Below are 24,163 nucleotides of genomic sequence, written 5' to 3' on the forward strand. Positions count from 1 at the left end.
CTCGATCCCGGGACTCCGGGATCATGACCTGAGCCAAAGGCAGTCGCCTAACCAACTGAGCCACCCAGGCGCCCACCAATTGGGTGTCTTACATGTCAATTCAATGCTGACAGAACTCACAGTAGTTAGCACAGAACTCACAGCTTAAGGGCTCAGTCCCACAAAACTGACCCCACTTCAAATGCTGGTTGCAAGTCACTGTACTTCTGACCAACTGGCTATAAATTGGGAATTCCCATGCTATAAATTGGTCTGACAATTTGCTAGAATGGCTCACAGAATTTGGGGAAACACTTTAATTGCATTTACAAGTTTATTACAAAGGATACAACTCAGGAATAGCCAGATGGAGGAGATACATAGGGCAAGGCATAGGTTGAGGGGCGGGGGGGGGGGCAGGCGGGTGCTGTGTGGGCAGCTCCCATGCCCTCTCTGGGCAGGACCCTCCCAGAACCTTAATGTGCTTACCAAATTTCCTCATTCAGGAGTTTCTATAGAGTTCACTCTCTAGCCCCACTCCCCTCCCAGGATGTTGGGGATGGGGCTGAAAGTTCCAATCCTCTCACTTGGTTTTTCAGGTGACCAGTCCCATCCTTAGGGTGGGTGTCCCCACCTTAAGTTACCTTATTACCATAAATGCAGATGTGATCTAAAGAGGCTCCTTACGAATAACAAAAGACACTCCTATCACTCAGGAAATTCCAAGGGTTTTAGGAGCTCTGTGCCAGCACAATAACCTGAGGACAAAGACCAAATATATTTATTGTATCACAATATTTACCATATATATATATATATATTTTAAATTGCTTCAGAAGAGAGAAAAGCATTGCACGCATAGGTCCCACCCTGGCTCTCCGCCAACTCCTAGGCACCTTCCCTGATGGCTGTGTCCTAGAAATGATTTTCAGCCTGTGTCAGTCACACAGAGGCCCTGTCCAGATGGTGCCCAGGCCTCCAAGCCTGGGTGGTCTGATGCCTGGAGGGTAGTCACAGGTCCCCGAGGTGGGGTGGGGGGTGGAGTGCCTGGGTCCCATAGGATGTCCTCATACAGGCTTAGAACTGGGCCCGAGGGCCGTCCTTGAGCCCCAGTCTGCTCCAGCAGGGCTCGGAGCAAGCCCACAGTGAGAGGGGGCTCTGTTCCAGGCTCAGGGAATGGGGTGGGGGGCTCCAACTCATCTGGGAGGTGTGTCCGTAGCAGAAGCAGGAGCTCAGCTGGAGCTAGGTCTGGTGGGCACAGGCGGCAAAGGAGAGGGAGGTAAGCATCAAGCCGACGATGCCGGGCAAATTCGGCCAACAGCAGCTTGAAGATCTCACTTCGAAGCAGGGGGCTGGAAGGGCCGAGGGCCAGGCCTGCCTCTAGAGCCCGCTCCCACTGCTCCTTCTGGACCAGCTGCCCCACAGCTTGGAGCACAGCTTTGGGCCGCCCACTGCCCAAGAGCAGCTCCAGCTCCAGTGCCTCGGACCTGGTCCCCTCGTCCCCTAGGACTGCCAGGGCTCGACGGTACAGGGGCAGCCCCGGGCCCCCTGCGCCCCAGCCGGGCCCACCCTGCTGCTGCGCCAGCTCCACAAAGGGCGGCAGCCATCGCGGCTCCAGCCGGCAGAGGCATTGGCACAGAAGTTCAAAGGGGGGCAGTATCCCATTGGGGGGTTCCTTTCCAGCTGAACCGCCTCCTAGTACCTTCTTCCACACATCAGGGGGGGCATGGGACCTCAGCCGGCCACTCCCGTCTGGCTGGAGCTGCAGGGCCCTGAGGACGGCACCCCAGGCTGCTGTAGGAAGGGCCTGGAAAATGGTGTTGAGCTGGGCCAGCTGGTCTCCCACCAGTTCGGTCCTCAGCAGGCGTGCCACTTCGTGCTCTGCCAGCTCAGTCCAGCCAGCCTCCTCCTCATCCCCAGCCACCACGTGGGCTTTGAGCTGATCTAAGGCCCGGTAATCTCGAAGCTCAGCCCTCAGTGTGGTCAACAGTGTAGACGGGGACACATGTCCCTGGAGAATGGAGGCCAGGGCCTGAGGTGCCCGGAATGTGCTGTTGTGTCTCAGTTCCTCTGGGGTGAGCTGGGCACCCCGCAGACTCCGTCGCTGGTAGTACTCGCAGGCCTCCTCAAACACCAGGTCTTCAGCTGAAGGCACCTCAAGACCCTGTGGGGCTTCCCAGCCTACTCGAAACAGACCCAAGGCTGAAAGCAAACGAAGACCCCCTCGGGTCTCCAGCCCTTCCTCATCCTCCATGCCAGGGGCTGGGGGTGCCAGTAAATGTACTCGGTCTGTACTTAGGACCTTTCTCTCCAGCAGCTGCCCGCTGCCCATATCCAGCAGTTCCAACGTGGAGCCCAGCACACAAGCCAGAGTGCCATGAAATGTTCCCAGCGCAGCAGAGCCTGCCAGGCCGACAGGTGCCTCCTGCAGGGTGCCCACGGCCCGCATACCACCATGGGACTGCACCAGGCTCACAGCGCCCCTGAAGTCCAGCAATAACAGGCCCTGGGCAGTTGGGGCCCAGGTATGTACAGTCAAGGGCTTCATGGGGCACAGCAGCCCAGGAAGGCCTCGGAGCAGTGTCCGGAAGTCCCATGTGTCCCCTCGTCCGGGATTCAGGCTCTTACTGTGGGAGAGGCCAAGACATGGGGCAGCCACCATCACCTTGCCCTTGCCTGGGCTCCAGATTAGCAGAATGTGACTCACGCCAGGCCAGGTAGTGGCAGTGGGCACCAGGAAGAGGTCCTTGCGAGAGGCCAACAGCCCGAAAGGGGGGCAGTGGCGCAGCAGGATGTGTGTGGGGCCCAGGTTGGTGCCGGCCTCCGCGCTGGGCTCCAGGGTTCGGACGCACACGTAGTGGCTGAAAGCAGCAGGCGGCCCCAGCCAGCCCTCAGCACCATCCTGACGCTCCTCGCACCACACAAGCCGGCCTCGGGGCGCCGCGACGGCCACCACGCGGGCTCCACCGCCCGGACACAGCTCGGTGCTCCGCAGCAGCTGCCAGCCAGGCCCCACTCCCGCGCCCCACACCTCGGTTAGGCCACTCTCCCAGACCAGGAGCAGCGCCGGTCGCGCCGGCCACGGCAGGAAGAAGGCATCTAGCGGTGGGGGGTGGCCAGCCGGCCAGGCACGCTCCAGCTCCGCGCCGGGGCCCCGCACCGCGACCAGCAGCTGCGGGCTCGGCGCCCCCGGGGGTCGCAGGAGCAGCAGGTGGCGGCCGTCTGGGCTGCAGCGGACTCTTACGGCTGGGTCCCCGGCCAGCAACTCCCGGAGCCGGGCCGCGCCGCTAAAGTGGCTGAGGTCCGAAAGCAGGCGCAGAGTCCCCATACGCTTCATAGTTCGCCCGCGCAGGAGCCAGCCCGGGCCTGGCCGCCCCGTGGGGCGAGGCTCGGCGCTTGGTCCGGGTTCCCGAGGGGCAGACGGAGCCGGGCCAAGACTTCCGGCCCCCGTCGATGAGGTGGGCCGACGCCAGGCCCGAGAGTCGGCTCCGCCCCGCCCCCCAGGCGAGCTCAGGGCTCCGCCCCGTTCACGCCCCGCCGGCACGACCCCGCCCGCCAGGGGAGGAGCCACGGGAGCCTGGCCCGGGAGGAGCCTCCCGAGCACCCAAGGGTCTCAGCGCCTTCTTCCTTGCTAGCACCACCCACGCTCCTTGAGTCGGGTTGTAGGCCCAACGCCCCAAGTCCCAGGAAGCGCAGAGCCTTACTCAGGAATTTCTCAGGCTGAGCCCTGAACTGAAAGTGTCACACTCCCCAGGCTTTCCTTCCCTCCAAGCCTCTCTCTTTCACCCCAACTCCTTCAATTCAGTTAGTCATGAAATTTTTATTGAGCACCTACTAAGTGCCCGGCTGAGTAGAGAGGCCTAAACAAAACAGAAAACTTCAACCTTATGAAATTGACTATCTAGTGGAAAAAATAACAGTTAATACTTCTGTGGCATTTACTGTGTAAACCCTCCTAACCCCCTCCCCCGCAACAAGCCCCTCACACAGATATGGAAAATGAAGCACAGAGAGATTAAGTGAATTGACCAAGATCATACAGCTATTCAGCGAGTAGAGGTAGAGGGGAGATTTCAATCACAAGTAATCTGAGTCCAGACTCCTTGCACCATACCACTTTACTATATCAACAATTCATCACCAAAACTAAGAATTTGCTAGGAAACAAAATTAAAACATAGTTTAGAGGCACTGAGTGTGTGTAATTTCTCTAGCAACACCTGCAAATTGATATGCAGAAGTCCTTCCTACCGGACTGCCTTCTCAAGGGTATTCTTTCTCCCTCCAAATCAAATTCCTCTTCATGAACCCTGCTTCTCCCTCCTTCCCTCAAAAACTTCAGTGAGAATTTATATCCATTTCTGTTTCATCAGCCTCATTCTGTTCTCTTGCTGTCAGCATAGAAACACTTTCCAGGGGCGCCTGGGTGGCTCAGTCGTTGGGCGCCTGCCTTCGGCTGGGGTCGTGATCCCGGGGTCCTGGGATCGAGCCCCCTATCGAGCCCCGCACCGGGCTCCCTGCTCGGAGGGAGGCCTGCTTCTCCCTCTCCCACTCCCCCTGCTTGTGTTCCCTCTCTCACTGTGTCTCTCTCTGTCAAATAAATAAATAAAATCTTAAAAAAAAAAAAAGAAACACTTTCCAGTCTGTCCAGTCTTAAAAGTTACTCTTTCATCCTTATCTCTCCACCACCTCTACCACTCTGGCTTCGTCTCCTCTTCCTTTTAATCAAGTTTCTTGCAAAGATCCTCTAGCATTTGCTACCTCCACTTTCTCTCCTTCTGTTTATTCCTCAAACCACTACTTACCTGAGGTAGATCTTCCTGAGATCTTCAAGGATATTTTTATTTCCTTTTCTCTCTGAGAAGTTTGACAACCTCCTTTTTGAAAGTCCTTTCTGTGATTTCCATGGCATCTTTCTCCTGTCGTTTTCCTCTTTTTTTAGATAGTATTTGGTTCATCAATAAATGTTCGTTTTTTTTTTTTTTTTTTTTTTTTTATTTATTTGACAGAGAGATAGTGAGAGCAGGAACACAGCAGGGGGAGTGGTAGACGGAGAAGCAACCTTCCTGCTGAGCAGGGAGCCCGATGTGGGACTCGATCCCAGGACCCCGGGATCATGACCTGAGCCGAAGGCAGACGCTTAACGACTGAGTCACCCAGGTGCCCCAATAAATGTTGGTTTTTATTTATTTATTATTTAAAGATTTTATTTATTTATTCGACAGAGAGATATAGCGAGAGCAGGAACACAAGCAGGGCAGGTGGGAGAGGGAGAAGCAGGCCTCCCGCCGAGCAGGGAGCCTGATGCGGGGCTCGATCCCAGGACCCTGGGATCATGACCTGAGCCAAAGGCAGATGCCCAATGACTGAGCCACCCAGGCGTCCCAAATGTTGGTTTTTAAATTCTATTATGGGCCCTTTTCTCTTTCTTTCTTTCTTCCTTTTTTAAAAAAGATTTATTTATTTATTTTAGAGAGAGAGAGTACGAGCGGGAGGGGCAGAAGGAGAAGGAGAGAGAATCCCAAGCACACTCCATGATGATCTCGGAGGCTGATGTGGGGCTCGATGCGGGGCTCTATCCCATGACTGTGAGATCACGACCATGAGATCATGATCTGAGCCAAAACCAAGAGTTGGATGCTCAACTGACTACGCCATCTTTGCATCTTTTGACCAAGAGTCAAAGCCCTTGGAGGCTGATCCTAGTGGCCAAGCCCAGGTCACATGAACTCATTTACCTTGGTTGCTCAGGGCCTAGTTTTCCACCAAGACTACCCAAAGGAAGAGGTCCCCAGAATAGGAGAGGAAGGGTTCAGTTTGGCTAACCAAACCAATATGACATAGGCCTTTTATTATCCCCATTTTTCAGGTAGGAAACTAAGGTTTATTTATTTATTTAAGTTTATTTATTTTTAGTAATCTTTACACCCAATGTGGGGCTTGAACTCATGACCCAAGATTAAGAGTCACATATTCTTCCAGCTGAGCCACCCAGGTACCCTGAAATTAAGGTTTAAAGAGCTCAAGTAATTGTCCAAAGTCATACAGCAAGTAGGTGGCAGTCAGGATTTATTCCCACGGTGTTCCGGAGGTCGTGCTTTTACCTATTCAGTGTATGGTCTTCTAAACTTAACTCTTGTCTGAATCTGTATTTAATTAACTTCCTGGACATAATCATGGACAGTGTATTATGTTGCTTCACCCTTATACCCTCTCCTCTAAGACTTGACTCCATCTTCACCTTCCCCCAGGAAGCCTCCAGAGACTGACATGGTATTCTCCTTTCTCTGAATTTTCAGAGTATTTACAACTTGAGCCTTCCTAAGCCTGACCTTGATAACTCACTGTCTGATATTTAAAACAGTTAATTGTATATCTACCTATCTACCTACCACTTTGTTATAACATAATCTCAGCATTGTATTAATAATTATTATTTTTACTACTCCCAGAATTGGGTATTCAGTAGGTGCTCAACAAACATTTGTTAAAAGGAAATCAGGTATGAGAGGTGCCTGTGTGGCTCATTTGGTTAAGCATCTGCCTTTGGCTCAGGTCATGATCTCAGGGTCCTGGGATGGAGCCCCAGGTCAGGCTCCCTGTTCAGCGGGGAGTCTGCTTCTCCCTCTCCCACTGCCCCTCCTCCCCGCTTGTACTCTCTCTCTCTCTCAAATAAATAAATAAATAAAAAGAATCTTAAAAAAAAAGGAAATCAGGTATGGAAAGGGGTTTGTTCAGCTGGACAGGAGATTTCTATCTGGTGTTCAGGAACTATTGAGGTTTACCTCAAGATACTTTCCTTTTTCCCCTTCTCACCCTTCCTAATATTCTATTAAGATACACCTTTTTTTTTTTTTTTTTTACCACTAATCTCATCTTACACTACTGTGTAAATAGACAAGAAAAAAGTAAAAATCTTCAAAAAAAGAACCTGAGCTTCTAGGTCTTTAAGATCACTTTCCTGATAGATTTGTGTTCAAATTCTTCACCTCTTACTAACTCTGGAGTATTAGGCAAGCTATCTAATCACACCTTTTTCTCACCTGTGAAGTATTCATTTCATAAAGTCATTATAAGGATTGAATGACTTGGGGTTCCTGGCTGGCTCAGTTGGTGGAGCATGTGACTCCTGATCTCTGAGTTGTAGGTTCAAGTCTCACGTTGGGTGTAGAGATTACCTTTTTTTTTTTAAAGATTTTATTTATTTGTCTGAGAGAGCGCGCGCGCGCGCAAGAGCACGAGCAGGGGGAGCGACAGGCAGAGGGAGAAGCCGGCTCCCAGCTGAGCAAGGACCTCGGTGTGGGACTCGATCCCAGGACCCTGGGATCATGACCCGAGCAAAAGGCAGACACTTAACCGACTGAGCCACCCCAGCGCCCTGGGTGGAGATTACTTAAAAATAAAATCTTTTTAAAAAAGGGTTGAATGACTTTATTCATTCATATACACATGCGGGTGTGTGGACCCTGTGCGCTCACACACACACACACATATGCCCAGCCTATCTTTTTTAATCTTCCATTTCGCATAGAGAAAACAAACTCAGGGAAGTTACCTGCCCCGTTAACACATGGGGCTTTACACATAGTAGGCACACAGTACGTATTTGTTGAATGGATCTGTCTCCTATTTTTCATTTACAAAGTTGCAATAAACATCCGGGAACATACACTTTCTTTCTTTCTTTCTTTCTTTCTTTTTTTCTTTTTTAAGTAGGCTCACCACCCAGCGTGGAGCCCAAAGCAGGGCCTGAACTCGGGACACTGAGATCAAGACCTGAGCTGAGACCAAGAGTCCCAGCTTAACTCTCGGAGCCACTCAGGTGCCCCATGGAACATATATATTTTTATTCCTATTAGTGGAATTGCCAAGTTCAGAGTCTGCTGTATTTAAAAGGTGTATATGTATAATTCGCCTGTATTTTATTTTATTTTTATTTTTTATTTATTTATTTTTTTAAAAGATTTATTTATTTATTTGAGAGAGAGAGAATGAGAGAGAGCACATGAGAGGGGGGGAGGGTGAGAGAGAGAGAATGAGAGAGAGCACATGAGAGGGGGGGAGGGTCAGAGAGAGAAGCAGACTCCCTGCCGAGCAGGGAGCCCGATGCGGGACTCGATCCAGGGACTCCAGGATCATGACCTGAGCCGAAGGCAGTCGCTTAACCAACTGAGCCACCCAGGCGCCCTCGCCTGTATTTTAAAAAACAATTACAACTTGCCTCTAGTAGACCCTCAATAGATAGTTCTTTTGCTAAAGTCTTTCTCGCGGTGCATTTCGGGAGTTGTAGTCCTTGCGATGCTTGCTGGGAACCGTGGTCTGAGCCGGCTTCAGGAAACGGGCGTGGACGTATCTATCACGCAGCGGGCTTTAGGACCCGGCGGGGCACCGTGGGACGGGGGAAGGGTCGGGGGAGGTCGGGAGCGCGTCCGTGAGCTCGGAGGAGCGGCGGCGTCGGTAGCATCGGGAGCGAGCGGGCCCGGGAGCGGCGCGAGTGGTGGAGGAGGAGCCCGGGGCTCGGTAAGCGGCACCCGCGCGGGCCGGTCCCCGAACCTGGCCAACCCCTGCAGCTCCAGCCGGACTAGGCCTTGGCCCCGAGGCGGCTCTAGGGGCGGGGCCTACGCTCGCCTGGGGGACGACGGTGGTGACGGGGGGAGAGGGAGGGAGGACAGCTGCTGAGGCGGGCTGAGTCTGCGTGCGGCTGGGAGGCAGGGCCCGGGTGGTGGAGCGGAACGAGAAGCGTTTTGCTTTTGCAGCGGCTGGTCCGTCCGACCTTCCGGTGCCTTTCGCGGCCTTCCCACTCCCCGCTGGGCCCTCTTGGCGGCCGAGATGCTGACCTTTGACCCCAGCATGGGGCTGATCCCGACGCCTCAAGCAGCCTCCAGAGCCTCTCCCCCTCAGGTTGTCGCCGCCCCCGGGAGGCCTTCCGCCCAGTCCAGCCTGGCCCTGGGATGAGGGCTTTGGGCAGGACCTCTGAGAAGGGTTAGAGGTAGGCCCGTCTCTTGAAGTCTTCATTTGTCCTTGGAAGGGCCCTCAACCTACCCCTCTTTTCAGTCTCTGACCGATGGGCTTCAGTCCACCCTATACACAGAATCAGTGAAGCTGCCGTGTTTTCTTGGGGTTACTTGGAGCGAGCCTGGGAAACCAACCTGTTCCCAGGCAGGTGTGGGGAAGAAATAGGAGAAAAAGCTGGTTCCCTGGGGAAGGAGAGCTAGCAGAGGCCGAGGAGTGCTGCCTCTGGAGACTGGGGAAGTAGGAACTTGGGCCAGACTCGAAAAATGTTTCTGGATCATCAGACCCTCCCCAGTTCTTTCTCTCCAGAAGAAGTTTTGAGTTAGTGAGAACGGTTTCTTTGCTATTGTCAGCTCTCAGTGACTTTGTAAACCAGGGCAGCTATGGTTTGTGCCCCTGTCCTTAGCACAAGTTAATTGAAATTATTTTGGGTGTTTCTTTGGCTGGGTCTGTGTGCACAGTACTTCCTACGTGAAAGCTTTTGGGATAGGAAATCAGTCTAGAGAAAGGTGGATCCTTCTTGTTAGGATTGTAAAGGGGGAATTTCCATTCTTTTCAACATTTGTATAATATAATTTAAAAAAAATCTTGAAAAAACATTTATGAAAGTTGGAATCTCACATAGAGTTAAGTTCAAAAATCCACAAAATTTGGGGAAAACAAACTGGTCCAGGATATATGAGGGTGAACTGTTTACTCAACACACAATTATTGAGTATGTACTGTGTAACTGGCACTGGGGTTAGAAATAGTATCTTTCCTCAGGGACATCAGAAATGTATTCATATGAAAATTGTAGGGGCGCCTGGGTGGCTCAGTCGTTAAGCGTCTGCCTTCGGCTCAGGTCATGATCCCTGGGTCCTGGGATCGAGCCCCGCATCGGGCTCCCTGCTCAGCGGGGAAGCCTGCTTCTCCCACTCCCCCTGCTTGTGTTCTCTCTCTTGCTGTCTCTCTGTCAAATAAATAAATAAAATCTTTAAAAAAAAAAAAAAGAAAGAAAATTGTAGTGCTGTGTGTTACATATCCATGTAAAGGAATTTATACAGTGTGAAGGGAATACTGCCATGTGTGGGAGACTCGGATATTTTTGCAGGGAAGAGAGGTTGAGTTGGGTTTTGAAGGATGAGTAGGAGCTTGTACAAATAAGGCAAGGCATTCCAGTTGAGCAAAGCATGCACAAAGGGATGGTGAAAGTGTGAAGAGAAAAAATAACATGATGTTTAAGTGTCAAAAATTTGTCCCAAACACGATGTGTGGTGGGGAAGTTGCCAGGAGATAAGACTGAAAAGAGAGTAGGGAGCCATTGGAGTTTTTTATGTTAGGGAGTGACAGAAGTGTGGATTAAAGTAATGAGAAATGAAGTAGTGAGACTAATTAGAGTTGTTGCAGTTGACCGAGAGACTGAATGAAGTGTGGCAGTGGGAATGAAGAGGAGGGGAATGGATTTTAGAGGTATTTCTGAGATAGATGCAACATGACTTAGTGACTAGGAAGAGAGAGAGTAGGCTGAGGTTTCTAATTTGAGAGATTGGGTGAATGGGAATTTCATTGACCAGGATATGGATTAGAAAAAGAGCAGATTTTCTTAAGGGCTGGGGTGACTATGGAAAGAGTATAAGGGAGATAGTCTGGTATGCTGAGATCCAGTTGCTTGTGAGGTGTGCACATGGAGAGATGTTAGTAGGCAGCTGGAAGTAAGGAGGCCTGGTGAGCTTAATATCTTGGCAATAGCTCTGAGTAAGTGAGGGCAAATATGAAAAAAATCCTGGGAAAAATGTTTATTTTGTTTATAAGGAAGAATCAGAATATGTACTTCTTCCATTTAACAATGAGCTTCTCAAGGCAGGGACCATAACTTTGTAATTTTGGAACCCCTTTTTGTCTTACACTATGGCTGTGCTATTATAAAGTATGATAAATGTTAGTTATTAAGCCAGTAGGAAATCCATTTACTTTGTAAGGTTGCAGTTACCTTTTGGGCTTTCTTTAAGAAGATTATGGGAGTCTGTCTTAGAATTTTCATTTTATACTTAGGTGGTATTCATGAGGCTTGTATGGTTCAACAGGAAAGGAAATGAAGAAGCTATGAGTGACGTGCTGCTTGAGGAAGTTCAGGGCTTGAACAGGAGATAGACAGTATTAATTTACAGGAGGCTCCTGCTCATTGAGAGGAGGATCTTAAAATGAATTCTCATTTTGGGAGATGTCAGAAAAATGTGATTTTCAATTATAGTTGCCTGAAATCCTGTCAATTTGGAGTTGGTTCCTCCTTATGAAGGTGCAAGTGCATTCCGTCTTGTATAAAATAATTTGAAAGGGAAGCTGAGGTAGTCATGTTTATTTAAGCCTCTTCAGCTGTATTATTAGTGCAAGTAGGCAGACTCTGTAGAGTCTCTTGGGACTGGCTTGAGTTCTCTTCTGTGAAGCTACTTCATCTCTAGCAGATGCAGACAATGGCTGATACCTAGAGTAAGGATTGGGAAATTCCTGGTTTTGCCACTTACTGCTTAGTCTTGGGAAAGTCCCTGAATTATTTCCACTTTCAAGTATAGGCTAAACACCCACTCTGAGATGAGCCCTGTCCGAGGACATGCAAGATGAGGATGCTGCCCCATAGTGGCTCATGTACCTATTGAATCATACTGGTTCTGTCCTAGTAGTTAGAAAAAAGGGATGGTGCTTGTCAGACAGTGTCCTGAGTTGACTGACTTTTCTTGGATAAAGTGGGAATGTTGATATTATGGATATTAGTTTGGAGTTTCCACAGAACTTTAACTGAATCTGGATTTTGAGTATTCTGTTAGTCAACACCTGATTTTTTGCACTAATGGGATATTCTGATAGGGAGAGGGGCTACCAGAGAGAAAGATTTAGTGGCTCTTTTACTTTGGGCAAAGTGAAATCCTCATTGTAAAATTATGGTAATAGTACCTACTTTATCTGATTGTTGTAAGGATTAAATACAGTATATTTAAAGCACTTAGAACAGTGCCAAGTAGGGGGGTGCCTGGGTGGCTCAATTGGTTGGGCGACTGCCTTCGGCTCAGGTCATGATCCTGGAGTCCCAGGATCGAGTCCCACGTCAGGCTCCCTGCTCAGTGGGGAGTCTGCTTCTCCCTCTGACCCTCCCCCCTCTCGTGCTCTCTCATTCTCTCTCTCTCAAATAAATAAATAAAATCTTAAAAAAAAAAAAGAACAGTGCCAAGTATATAGTGAGTATTCGGTAGTGTTATTTATTATATATCACTTCGATTGGGAGTCTGTACTTGGAGGAATGAGTGATGAATTCCATCTCCAGAACTTAAAAAAAGAAAAGAGATAGCATAAGGGGATGGTGGCCTATCCATAAAAGGAATTCAAAGAGGTGGCTTCATGAGTGCAGGCCTCATTCTGTTCTCATTTCAGAGATACGAGAGATGGGGAGTACCTAGCTCTAAAAATCCATGAAAATGGAAAGACGTTATATGCTTGTTTTAGAGCCAGTGTGTGGGGTGGAATTGGGGGAACCTGTGTCCCATGCCATGAGGGAGGCTGTGTCAGGGAATCATGTCAAACAGTAGGATGTGAATCCAGCGAGTAAACTAAATCCTCGGGCCTTCAGAAAGGAAGAGCCATGTTAGGAACTAGTTTGAGAAGTTAAGGGTTAGGGTTTGGAAGTAGAAATACCCTGCCTTCTCTTAAATGCTTATAGTGCTAGTATTTACCTCCAGGGAGTGTATATGCCTTGCAGAAGGGAGCAGGTAACTTCTGCCTAAGGATTAGACACACACACACACAGGATTACACACACACACACACACACACACACACACACACCCTTGCGTCTAGAGGAGAGCCAGGGCGGGAGGCTTCCTCCTGTGTACACACACACACACACACACACACACACACACCCTTGCGTCTAGAGGAGAGCCAGGGCGGGAGGCTTCCTCCTGTGTATTGGGTGAATGGCCAGTGATCAGACAATGGTGATATGTGACTCACCCACAACTTCTGGGCAGATAGGATTTTCATCTTCCTTACCTAGCATTGTGGATTACTATAGTCAGTGTGTCTTGGAGTGATCTTTCACAGAGGGGCAAACTGGGGCTAAGATCCTAAGGGAAGGGATGCCATTGGTGAGTTAATACGGGGAGAATGAGCTGGGAGTAGATGAGGGTTGTTCAGTGTCTTTTCTAGAGGTGACAAGTTTTATTCATCCTCTCAAAATTGTCTTAGGTCCAGATGCTCCTTTCAAAGCATTTGATGAGTTTGAGGCTTTAATCAGTACTTCTCAAACTTTAGTGAGCATCGGAATGACTTGGGGCAGGGTTTTGCGATCTCAGTGCTATTGACATACTGGGCCAGATAATTCTTTGTTGTGGGAACTGCCCAGTGCATTGTAGGATGTTTAGCAGCATCCCTGGCCTCTACCTAGTAGATGCCGTAGATTCTCCTTTCCCAGTTGTGACAGCCAAAAATGTCTCTGTTCATTGATGTTCCCTGGATGGCAAAATTACCACAGTTGAGAACCACTGACCTGGGGTGCTTATTAAAAATCTAGACCCTTAGTGTCAACTATCCTAAAAAAAATAAAAATAAAAAAATCTAGACCCCCTAGTCCTTATCTTGAAAAGTCTGTTTCAGTGGTGGGGAAAGGGGGCTTAGGGATCTGTATTTTCAGGAGGCACCTCAGGAGATTCTGCAACAATTGATCGCAGCTCTGTGATGGGAAAGCATAATCTTTCCTAAGCTCAGGGCTCTACAGATTTATACTTGACTTATTCTCTATTTCATCTTTCTGTCTTACTGTATCTTTCCATTCGTTACCAAATTTTGGTGGAGAATTATCCTCAGAGCACTGGCTAAGCTCAATTAAAATATCAATTAAATCTTATAGTGGATATCAGTGTGTTTCAGCTGTTTCTTTTTTCTTCACTTACCATATTGGATACATCTATCAACTTTACTAGACAGATTCCTCTCCAGTGTTTTCTTCTTTTTTTTAAGATTTTATTTATTTATTTCACAGAGAGAGCGAGAGCAGGAACACAAGCAGGGGGAGTGGAAGAGGGAGAAGCAGGCTTCCTGCCGAGCAGGGAGCCCGACGTGGGGCTCGATCCCAGGACCCTGGGATCATGACCTGAGCCGAAGGCAGACACTTAACGACTGAGCCACCCAGGCACCCCCCCAGTGTTTTCTTCTAAGTTTTCTACCATTCCATTCATTTGTATATCACTTTACCATTATCAATATTTATATACATATGCATGTTTCAGACATGCATGTGTATCTTTTACTATTTACGGTGGCACCTCTACCCACTGGCAAACTAGAGTGTTGAAACTCAAGATATCTGGACACCCCGAAGTTTGTTCATCAAGGTCAATGAGTATATATTCTTCCTCCTCACTTACCTGGAACCTGGTTGCAGTTTCTCTGCAGAGCCTCAGCTTTGTTTATATGTAGGTTACACAACTTCTGCCCACTGCTCTGCCTTTTGAGAGACAGTGTAACATAGTAGTTAAGAAGAGGGACTCTAGAGGCACTTGGGTGGCTCAGTCGGTTAAGCGTTCGACTCTTTTTTTTTTAAGATTTTATTTATTTAAGACAGAGAGAGTGAGAGAGACAGAGCACGAGAGGGGCGAGGGGCAGAGGGAGAAGCAGACTCCCTGCTGAGCAGAGAGCCCCATGCGGGGATCAATCCTGGGACTCTGGGATCATGACCTGAGCTGAAGGCAGACGCTTAATCGACTGAGCCACACAGGTGCCCCAGTGTTCGACTCTTGATTTCAGCTGAGGTCATGATCTCGGGGTTGTGAGATCTAGCTCCGTGTCTGGCTGAGTGTGGAGCTTGCTTGGGATTCTCTCTCTTCTCCCTCTGCCCCTTCTCACTCAAGCGCTCTCTCTCTCTCTCTCTAACAGTAAACAAACAAACAAACAAATAATAAACTTCTTCAAAAAAAGAACAGGGACTCTAACATGTGGCCGTCTGGGTTTGAGTCCCTACTCTCACAATGGTAATTTTTTTTTAAACCACTTTATGCTTTAGTTTTCTTTTTTTTTATGCTTTAGTTTTCTTTTTTTTTATGCTTTAGTTTTCTTATTGTAAAGTTCCTGGATCATAGGTCTGTGAGGATGAAACCAATTAATGTATATGAAATGCTTAGAACAGTGCCTGGTGCATAGTAAGTGCTAAACAAGTGTTAATTCTTTCTTTCTCAAAGATTTTATTTATTTATTTATTTGAGAGAGAGGGAGAGTGCACTTGTGTGCAAGTGGGGGGTGGAGCAGAGGGAGAGGCATAAGCCGACTCCACGCTCAGCACTGAGCATGAGCACGAGCCCATCTGGGGCTTGATCCCACAACCCTGGGATCATGACCTGAGCCTAAATGGAGAGCCACCCAGGTGCTCCTAATTGTTACTTTTGATTGGTGTCTTGAGGGTACAAGTCAGGATCCCTACTAGCCTCTGTTCTAGTATTCTGCATGGGTGCTGTTAATTTTCATATATGTATGAATGCACTGGCTTTTTTTTTTAGATTGAGGAATAGCTTACGTAATGTAAAATGTACAACTTGATGAATTTTTTTTAAACATATACACATTTGTGTTACCTCCACTGCAATCAAGATAGAGCATGTTTTCAGCATCTAAGAAGGCTTCCTTGTGCTCCTTCTCATTCATATCCCCACCAGAGTAACTACTGTTCCGACCTCTGTCACCATAGATTAATTTTGCTGTTTTTGAACTTCATGTAATTGGACTCATTTGTTTGTACTTTTTTCTTTCAGAGGTTTTTATTCAACATCTGTGAAATTTATCAATGTTTCAATAATTTGTTCTTTTAAATTTCTGGGTTAAAAAACTCATTCTGGGTAGTACTTTATCACATGAATATGTTATAATCTTCCTACTCTGCTGATGAACATTTGAATTCTCTTTATGTAAGAAAAAAACTCACACAAACATGAAATGCCCACTTCAAAACACTTTATAATGACATTTCAAAAAGGGAATGTTTATACTATAATCTAGGCACTCTGGCATTTCCGTTTCTTGAACATGCCAAGTATGTTCAAATCTTGGAGCCTTTGCATTTGCTGTTCCCTCTATCTGAAACACTTTTCCTGAGACTTTCACATGGCTGTTTCCTTTCTGTTATTCTGATCTGCCCACATATCACTTGTCATAGAGGCCTACTTTAACCTCCCAGTCTAATGTAGTCTTCAGGGTACTTATCGCTGTCTCAACAGGTTTGTTGTCTTTCCCCCCTCTGGAATGAAAACTTTCTTGTCTGTCTTGTTCACTGCTGTATCCCTAGTGCTTAGCACCTATAAGATGCTCAGTAAGTACCTGTGGAGTGAATGAATGCCTGACCTGTGCATTCTTTCTTTCTAGATGATGGGCACATTTGTTTTTATTCATTTTCTTTCTTTCTTTCTTTCTTTCTTTCTTTCTTTCTTTCTTTCTTTCTTTCTTTCTTTCTTTCTTTTTCTTTCTTTCTCCTTTCCTTTTTTCTTTTCTTCTCCTTTTTCTTTTCTTATGTACTGGGTGAAATGTTTTAGGATGTTTACCTCAGCATCTACCTATAGTGTTTTGGTTGGAGCCTCCCTCAACAGTGAAGAAAGGGTGATACTTGCTAACAGTCCGTTACCAGTATGAACCTAGAGCCATAGGCCATTAAATTTGTAGCCAACAGAGTTATTCCATGGCTTTTTTATTCCCTGGTTTATTGAGATATAATTGATATATTATGGAGATTATAATTGATATATAACATTGGCATATCACTTTAAGGTATACAGTGTGATGATTTGATACACATGAAATGATTACCATGCTAAGGTTAGTTAACACATTCATCCATCACCTCACATAAGCATATTCATGTTGTTGCAAATGGCAGGATTTCCTTCTTTTTTGTGGCTGAATAATATTCCATTGTATGTGTGTACCACATTTTCTTTATCCATTCGTTCATTGATAGACACCTACGTTGTTGCCAAATCTTGGCTATTGTGAATAATGCTGCAGTGAACATCGGGCTGCAGATATCTCTTCCAAGACAGTGATTTCGTTTCCTTTGGATATATACACAGAAGTGGGACTGCTGGATCATATCATAGTTTTATTTTTAATATTTTGAGGAACCTCTATACTGTTTTCTGTAGTGGCTGTACCAATTTACATTCCCAGCAGTGCACAGAGGTTCCCTTTTCTGTATATCCTTGCCACTGCTTCTTTTTACAGATTGGCAGATTGAAGCCCAGGGAAGGAAAGAAAACTAAAGGTTATAGTATGAGTGTATAAGAATTGGGATTAAAGCCCAAGATGTTTTGTTTTTAGATTTTTTCCAGTTTTATTGAAAAATAATTGACATACATCAGTGTATAAGGTGCATAGCGTGATGGTTTTATTTACATTATATTGTGAATTAATTACTTCAATAGGTTTTTTTTCAAAGATTTTATTTATTTATTTGACAGAGACACAGAGGGAACACAAGCAGGGGGAGTGGGAGAGGGAGAAGCAGGCTTCCCGCCGAGCAGGGAGCCCGATGTGAGGCTTGATCCCGGTATCCCGGGATCATGACCTGAGCCCAAGGCAGACGCTTAACGACTGAGCCATCCAGGTGCCCTCTCAAGAGGTTTTGTTAACATCCATCATCTCATAAAGATGCAATACTAAGACTTTTGATAGATTAACTATTAACTCTTTGGAAATTAGAGTGAATTTCTATTAAATTAATTTTCTGATACTAGAGTTGGCATGTATTGTGTTGTGTTCAGGAAGACAATAAATGAATAGCTAAATATAACTAGCATTTCTTGCATAGTAGACATTGGAAGAGTTTGGCTTTAGGTTTTAAAATCTTGGGGCACCTGGGTGGCTCAGTCGGTTAAGCGTCTACCTTTGGCTCAGGTCATGGTCCCAGGGTCCTGGGATTGAACCCCACAGCAGGCTCCCTGCTCAGTCTGCTTCTCCCTCTCCCTCTGTGCACTGCCCCCTCACCCCCACTTGTGCTCTTTCTCTCTCTTAAATAAATGAAATCTTTAAAAAAATAAAAATAAAATCTTGATATTTGGTTGTTTTATCCTGAAGGGATGTGAAGTGATGTGCACTTAAGATGTTTGTGGCTGGATTGCCTAAAGATATTCTTAAAAAGTTGTATGACTTGAGTCTTTCAGAGAGAAGTTGTGCTGCGGGTCATGGGACCAGCAGTCCCTGAGGTTTAGGAATAAAAGACTTCATTGATTTACCATGGGGTTGGGGGGATTTGAAACCATTCCTAAGTTTGATGGTAGGTGAAATTAGTATTGATATGTTGCCTGATTCTCTTTTATACTTTGCCTGTCATATCTTATTTCTGAGAAACTGTGTTAAAGTCTAAGATGACATTTCTGTGGGATTACTGTGGCTTTGCTGTATTTGCTTCTTCGCCAGCAGGATTTAAAATCCCGGATCAACAGAGGTTATAGTGTAGTCAGAGAATGCTTCTTTCCCTTCCTCATGGTACCATAGCATTTTCTTTGTACTTTTACTCTGTTTCTCATGATTTGCCTTGTGCTGTGGGGTTATTATGCGTCTGTCTCTGCCAATAGATCGTGAGCTTCTAGAGGATCGGGTCTGTCGTTTCCTCTTTGTAACCCCATAGTGCCTAAACTAGTGCTTTACAATATTTAGGTGTTTCTTATGTACTTGTGGTATTTCAGTGATGCTGAGAGGATCATTCAGTGATATGTCTAGTTCAGTCTCCTTGTTTTATGTGTAAGGAAACTAGGAACACAGTGACTTACTCAGTGTCATATAGGTGGTTAGGACACCTGTATTCTAGTCTCAGTTCTGCTGGTTGGTTGTTCCATTATGCCTTGTTGCTCCTCAGCTGCTTCTGGTTTTCTACAAAGAGAAGGGTTGTGAAAGAGAAGAAAAACACTGGGAGGACATAAATTACACTCCCATTACTGATGTGCTCTACCAGTCAGATATTTTACTTTCAAAGTTAAGAGCAGAGGCTTAATTTCTGAAATCCCCCAAAAAACTTTTAGGGGTTCTGCACTGCTCTTAGTCCATCACCCTCAGAACACCTTTTCTGTGTTCTGTGGGTAGAAGTGCTGGCAGGAGGAGGAGACTATGTTAGTTTCCAGTCACATTTCAGACAAGCGTGGGTGGTAAATTCCAGTTGCCTCTGATAATGACAGAGACTAATGAGATGAGGCTCCGAATGGAGGGAGAGTTATGAAAATAATTTAACTTCTTAGGGAACTTGGTACTTTGGATTGGAATTGTTTTTTCCCTCCTCTCCTGTTCCCTTTTGCTTATTAGAAAGTATTGATTCTGAAATAGGGAAAGTGAGTTTATTAGATTTAGGGTGGACATTGATTGCTGTAACCCAATTATAAATCCTCAGAGGGGCCTGTTTGTAAACAGGTGCTTTTCACATCCAGGAACTCGTGATTCCTGCTATTCCCGATAATCAACTGGTTGAAGCTGAACACATAAAAGATCTATATCCACTAAGCTTAGAATTGCATTGCTTTTGATTTATTTTAATGGGATCCTGTTGATTTCCAATTTATTTTCCCCCGATAAGGACATCTTCCTCTTGACAACCTATTTAAAAGACACAGGAATGTTTTGAACAGAGGCTGTATTTCATGCTTTAAGGCAAAGCCATGATCAATATAGTACAAATTGCCCAAAAGCATCTTCTCTCTCTTTTTGTTGTTGTTATTTTTTCCTTCAGTTTTCTCTGGACCATAATGGAATTTGAGGACTTAGTGAGGCTTTGACAGAGATAGGTCTTAATAAAATTTTAGGTCACATCTAGGACTTTTTAGGCCCCCCCATTTCAGAATCAGTCAGTGATGAGCATACACTGAGCATATACCCTGAGCCAAGTGCTTATAGAAAAAGGATAAGATGTAGTCCCTGTGCTAAAGATGCTTCATATCTAGTTGGAGAAATTTTCTGTGCTTTGTGTTTTTTTATGCTCAAAGGTAAATCTCCTTTTTAGCTATATATATTAAAGGAAAACAATCTCTGAGATATATTCTTTTATGCTACTGGATGCATCTCTTCCTCAAATAAAATTTTGATTTTGATTTGAAAGATAGCACATATTTTCTAAAAGTCATTGAACAGGGGCACCTGGGTGGCTCAGGCGTTAAGCGTCTGCCTTCGGCTCAGGTCATGATCCCAGGGTCCTGGGATCGAGCCCTGTATCGGGCTCCCTGCTCCCCGGGAAGCCTGATTCTCCCGCTCCCCCTGCTTGTGTTCCTGTTCTCGCTGTCTCTCTCTCTCTGTCGAATAAATAAATAAAATTTTTTTTAAAAAAATGAAAGTCATTGCACAAAATTAATTTTATTCTGCTGCTTTGGATTTGTTTGGAAGTAAAATCAGGCTCCTTGCTACTGCCCATACTTCCCATTGGGTGAGATTAAGTTTCACAACTAGAGCCTAGAATTTAAGAGAGAGACAGGAATTTTGTCAACAGTAGAAAGAATCTGGGAAGTGAGGGGAAATGTGTAAATCCACAGTGGAGACCTGTGGGATTTTAAGTTCTCAGTTGTAAAAAATTGAAATTCCTTGAAACAAGATGGGAAATTTGGGCATGATTCATGGAATTGCTTTTATATAGAATTGAAAAATACACTGAGGTTTAATCTGCAGTAGTGTTATAAATATATATATAATTAGATTTGAAAGAAGTGTATTGTTATATTCAGTTATTTTGAAATCAGATTTAATTTTTGTTCTTATAACTGCTATTTTCTGCCTTGGGTCTCTTTCCAGAGGAATTTCTGAAGACAGTCAAGTGCAGTGTGATTTATGAGGCAGTGAAGGCCAAGTACTTTGCAGTGTTGAGGACCTACTTACTTTGGGGAAATCAATGGAGCACATCAGTCTGCAGCACACTTCCTGCCTTAATGGTCCTAAGCTCAATCAATACTTGAAATTTAACTTCACCATCAGTCTGTGGGCAATGTGTGCTTTGCAGCCTTCCTTCCATCAACCTCAAATATATGGCCAGATCTATTATAGATGGAGCTAGTTACACTTTCCTTCTTGGTTTTGGATCTGCTATAAGCCTTGTCTACTGGCATGTTTTAAAGATGTAAATTATGTTTTGCTGTAGGCCAAGTAATGATTTAAGTCTTGAAATTACCTGGTCAGGGGATGGGGTGTTGGACAGATGCACAAGATCTATTATGTGGCAGTTTATCATTTTTTCTTCTTCCTAAAAACTTTCCCTTTGAAAGCTTTTCAACAGACTACCCAGCATCTTGGAGAGCATTTATAGCACTGACTCTGGCTTTCTTTTCACAGATTCTCTAACCATGGCACAGGTGGAGAAACGAGGGGGTTTGCTCCGGAAATCTTCAGCCTCCAAAAAACCACTGAAGGAAAAGGTGGTGCTGATGTATGATGAGATCTTTATGGTAAGGCCCGGAGCTCTGACAGTTCTGCACAGCTTGACTCCTTAGTTTCTTGTTCCAAAATGAGAAATAAGCTCACCGCTGCCTGCTGCCTTTCAGTTCTTCAGAGGGAGAAAGGGAGAGCAAGGGTGAGAGTGAGTGTGAGCTCTCTCATGGTAGAAATTATGATCATGTATTAATTAATATAGATTGCTGTTATGTTGTTCTTATAGATTATTGCCATGAGCTCAGTAAAACAATTGAAAGAGGGAGTAAAGCTCGGGAAGCTTTTTTTTTTTTTTTTAATATCTTTAAGAAAGATTTGTATTCCATATGATCCAATGTAAGTACTCTTCTATCCTAGATGTCCCTTGAAATTCCTTTTGGCCCTAGAATTCTATGATTCAGTTATTTTTAAAAGATAAGCTATTGGGGTGCCTGAATGGCTCAGTTGGTTAAGCGTCTGCCTTCGGCTCAGGTCATGATCCCGGAGTCCTGGGATCGAGCCCCACGTCCAGCTCCCTGCTCAGTGGGGAGTCTGTTTCTCCCTCTGCCCTTCACCCTGCTCATGCTCTCTCTCACTCTCTCTTTCTCTCTCAAATAAATAAATAAAATCTTTAAAAAAAAAAGATGAACTGTTACATTACATCTCAAATTGTTAGTGGATGGAACAATTGCTTAGTCTATCACATTCTCCAACTATATAAGATCACTGACAAATTATTAGCGATTGGATTGAGGATTTCTTTGGGTCTTCATAACTGCTGATTGACCACAGTCCAAGCCTTTGTTTTGAAGTCTCCTCTCTCAGGGAGGGTTACTCTGCAGGGTAATTGCCTTCTGAAATTCTGATTGTAAGTAGTGCATGTAAAATGGAATAATACTTATAAAAAGAGTTACCATTGCATTGAATTTCTTTTTTTTTTTTTTTAAGATTTTATTTATTTATATGACACAGAGAGACAGTGAGAGAGGGAACACAAGCAGGGGGAGTGGGAGAGGGAGAAGCAGGCTTCCTGTTGAGCAGGGAGCCTGATGTGGGGCTCAATCCCAGGACCCCGGGATCATGACCTGAGCCGAAGGCAGACGCTTAATGACTGAACCACCCAGGTGCCCCACCATGTATTGAATTTCTACCATGTGCCTGGCGTCTGAGTGCATCACTAAGTACATTAACTCTAATTCTGACAAGAATGCTCCAAGAGTGCCATGTTTTCACATGTGTCATGTAAAAGCATTTTTCAGATGAGGAAACTGGGGATCGTAGCTGGAAGGTGATGGAGCCATGGTTTGAACCCTAGTGTTTGACTCCATGGCCCTTACTTGTTCAACTTTGCCACATGGCCCAGAATAAATAATGCGATCAAGTAAAACCTTTAACTCTGGGCAAGCCTTAGAGATAGAGTTTGATATGCAAAAAATTAATACAGAATTGCACAGGTCAGTACAGGTGGTTATACAGAGAAAATGAGTGGGTACTTGGATCCTATTAGGGTTCTTTCTATGTTAAGTAAGGTTGGCATACATAGGACTGTTGATTGAACTTTGAGGATGGGAAGTGCCAACTCCATGAGTAGTCTTGAGTTTCATATATAGGTAACAAAATGACATTACAGAAGTGTGAGAGTCAAGGGGAGCCTGGGTGGCGCAGTTGGTTAAGCATCTGACTCTTGGTTTCGGCCTAGGTTGTGATCTTGGGGCTGTGAGATAGAGCCCCACGTTGGCTCTGCACTCAGCCCGGAGTCTGCTTAAGACTCTCCATCTCCCTCTGTCTCTCCCTGCTGTGCTGTCTCTCAAATTAATAAATTAATTTAAAAAAAAAGAGAAGTGTGAGAGTCAGAGTGTGAGTGTGACCCCTCCTAGGAGAAAGGGGTAGAAAAAAAATCACTGAAGGAGCACCTTAGGAGAAGGCCAGAAATGTTACTTCTCTGTGTCATTCTCAGTTAAAAATCCAGAAGAGATTCCTAGTATAGTATTTTCTTATTAGATCAGGAGTTCTTAACTAATGAAGATATTAGTTTTTGGTAGTACTTTTATTTATTTATTTTGGTAGTAATTTTAAAAGGTCAACTTAAGGGTGATAGTGGGTGATTGATCTACTGGTTTTATGTCATTAGCTTTCCTTAAAGTAGAAGTTCTTTTTTTCTTATTTTGCTCCTTAACCAGAAGCCTTTGACTCTTTAGAATTAATGTTTGAAAATTATTGCTAAGAAGATTTAGATTTTAGCACTATAATTTTGTTAACCTTTTGGACCAATTTGAATTAAGGAAAGAGCATATTAAAAGCTCTGTACAGAGAATTAAATGCATACAGGAGGGCAAGTAGTAAGAGCAGTCAACACAGGATGTTGTAAAACCATGGCAGTATTGCTTATGTGGTCTGGGTTCGGGCTCTTGTACCAGTGTAAGTAACTTTGTGGATCCTCTTTCCTAAAAGGAGGATACTTTTTTTTTTTTAAGATTTTATTTATTTTTTTGAGAGAGGGGGCAGAGAAGGAGAGAGAGTACAAGTTGGGAGAGGGACAGAAGGACAAGCAGGCTCCCTGCTGAGGAAGGAGCCTGACTTGGGGCTCAGTCCCTGGACCCTGGGATCATGACCTGAGCTGAAGGCAGACACTTAACTGACTGAGTTACCCAGGTGCCCCAGCTAAAAGCAGAATACTGATAACATCTACCATACCTGGCTCTCTGGGCCATTGTATTTCATGTATGTGAAAGGGCTTTGAAGACCTACAGATGTGATGGGGACATATAATGTGACTATCTTACTCAGA

At 45.4% G+C, this 24,163-nt stretch overlaps 2 protein-coding genes across 5 annotated transcripts in view; one reads left to right on the forward strand and one right to left on the reverse strand.

Annotated features, from left to right (window-relative positions):
* Positions 1–738: 738 nt before the first annotated feature.
* On the reverse strand, positions 739–3,472 carry HPS6 (HPS6 biogenesis of lysosomal organelles complex 2 subunit 3). The gene has a single exon (XM_036086348.2). The coding sequence runs from the start codon at positions 3,314–3,316 to the stop codon at positions 908–910; it is 2,409 nt and encodes an 802-aa protein (XP_035942241.1). The 5' UTR covers positions 3,317–3,472; the 3' UTR covers positions 739–907.
* A 4,887-nt stretch (positions 3,473–8,359) lies between these two features.
* Positions 8,360–24,163, forward strand: part of ARMH3 (armadillo like helical domain containing 3) — a 178,824-nt gene continuing 163,020 nt past the window's right edge. For 3 of the 4 annotated variants that reach the window (XM_036086236.2, XM_036086254.2, XM_078077198.1), the window contains exons 1-2: positions 8,360–8,499; positions 21,301–21,413. In XM_036086236.2, coding sequence (XP_035942129.1) covers positions 21,312–21,413 — 102 coding nt within the window. In that variant the 5' untranslated portion in view covers positions 8,360–8,499; positions 21,301–21,311. Of the gene's footprint in view, positions 8,500–8,692; positions 8,969–21,300; positions 21,414–24,163 lie in introns of those variants that run through there. The other variant, XM_078077197.1, reaches the window with a different exon arrangement.

The sequence above is a fragment of the Halichoerus grypus genome, chromosome 7 (genome assembly GCF_964656455.1).
Source record: "Halichoerus grypus chromosome 7, mHalGry1.hap1.1, whole genome shotgun sequence".
Classification (NCBI taxonomy): Eukaryota; Metazoa; Chordata; class Mammalia; order Carnivora; family Phocidae; genus Halichoerus; species Halichoerus grypus.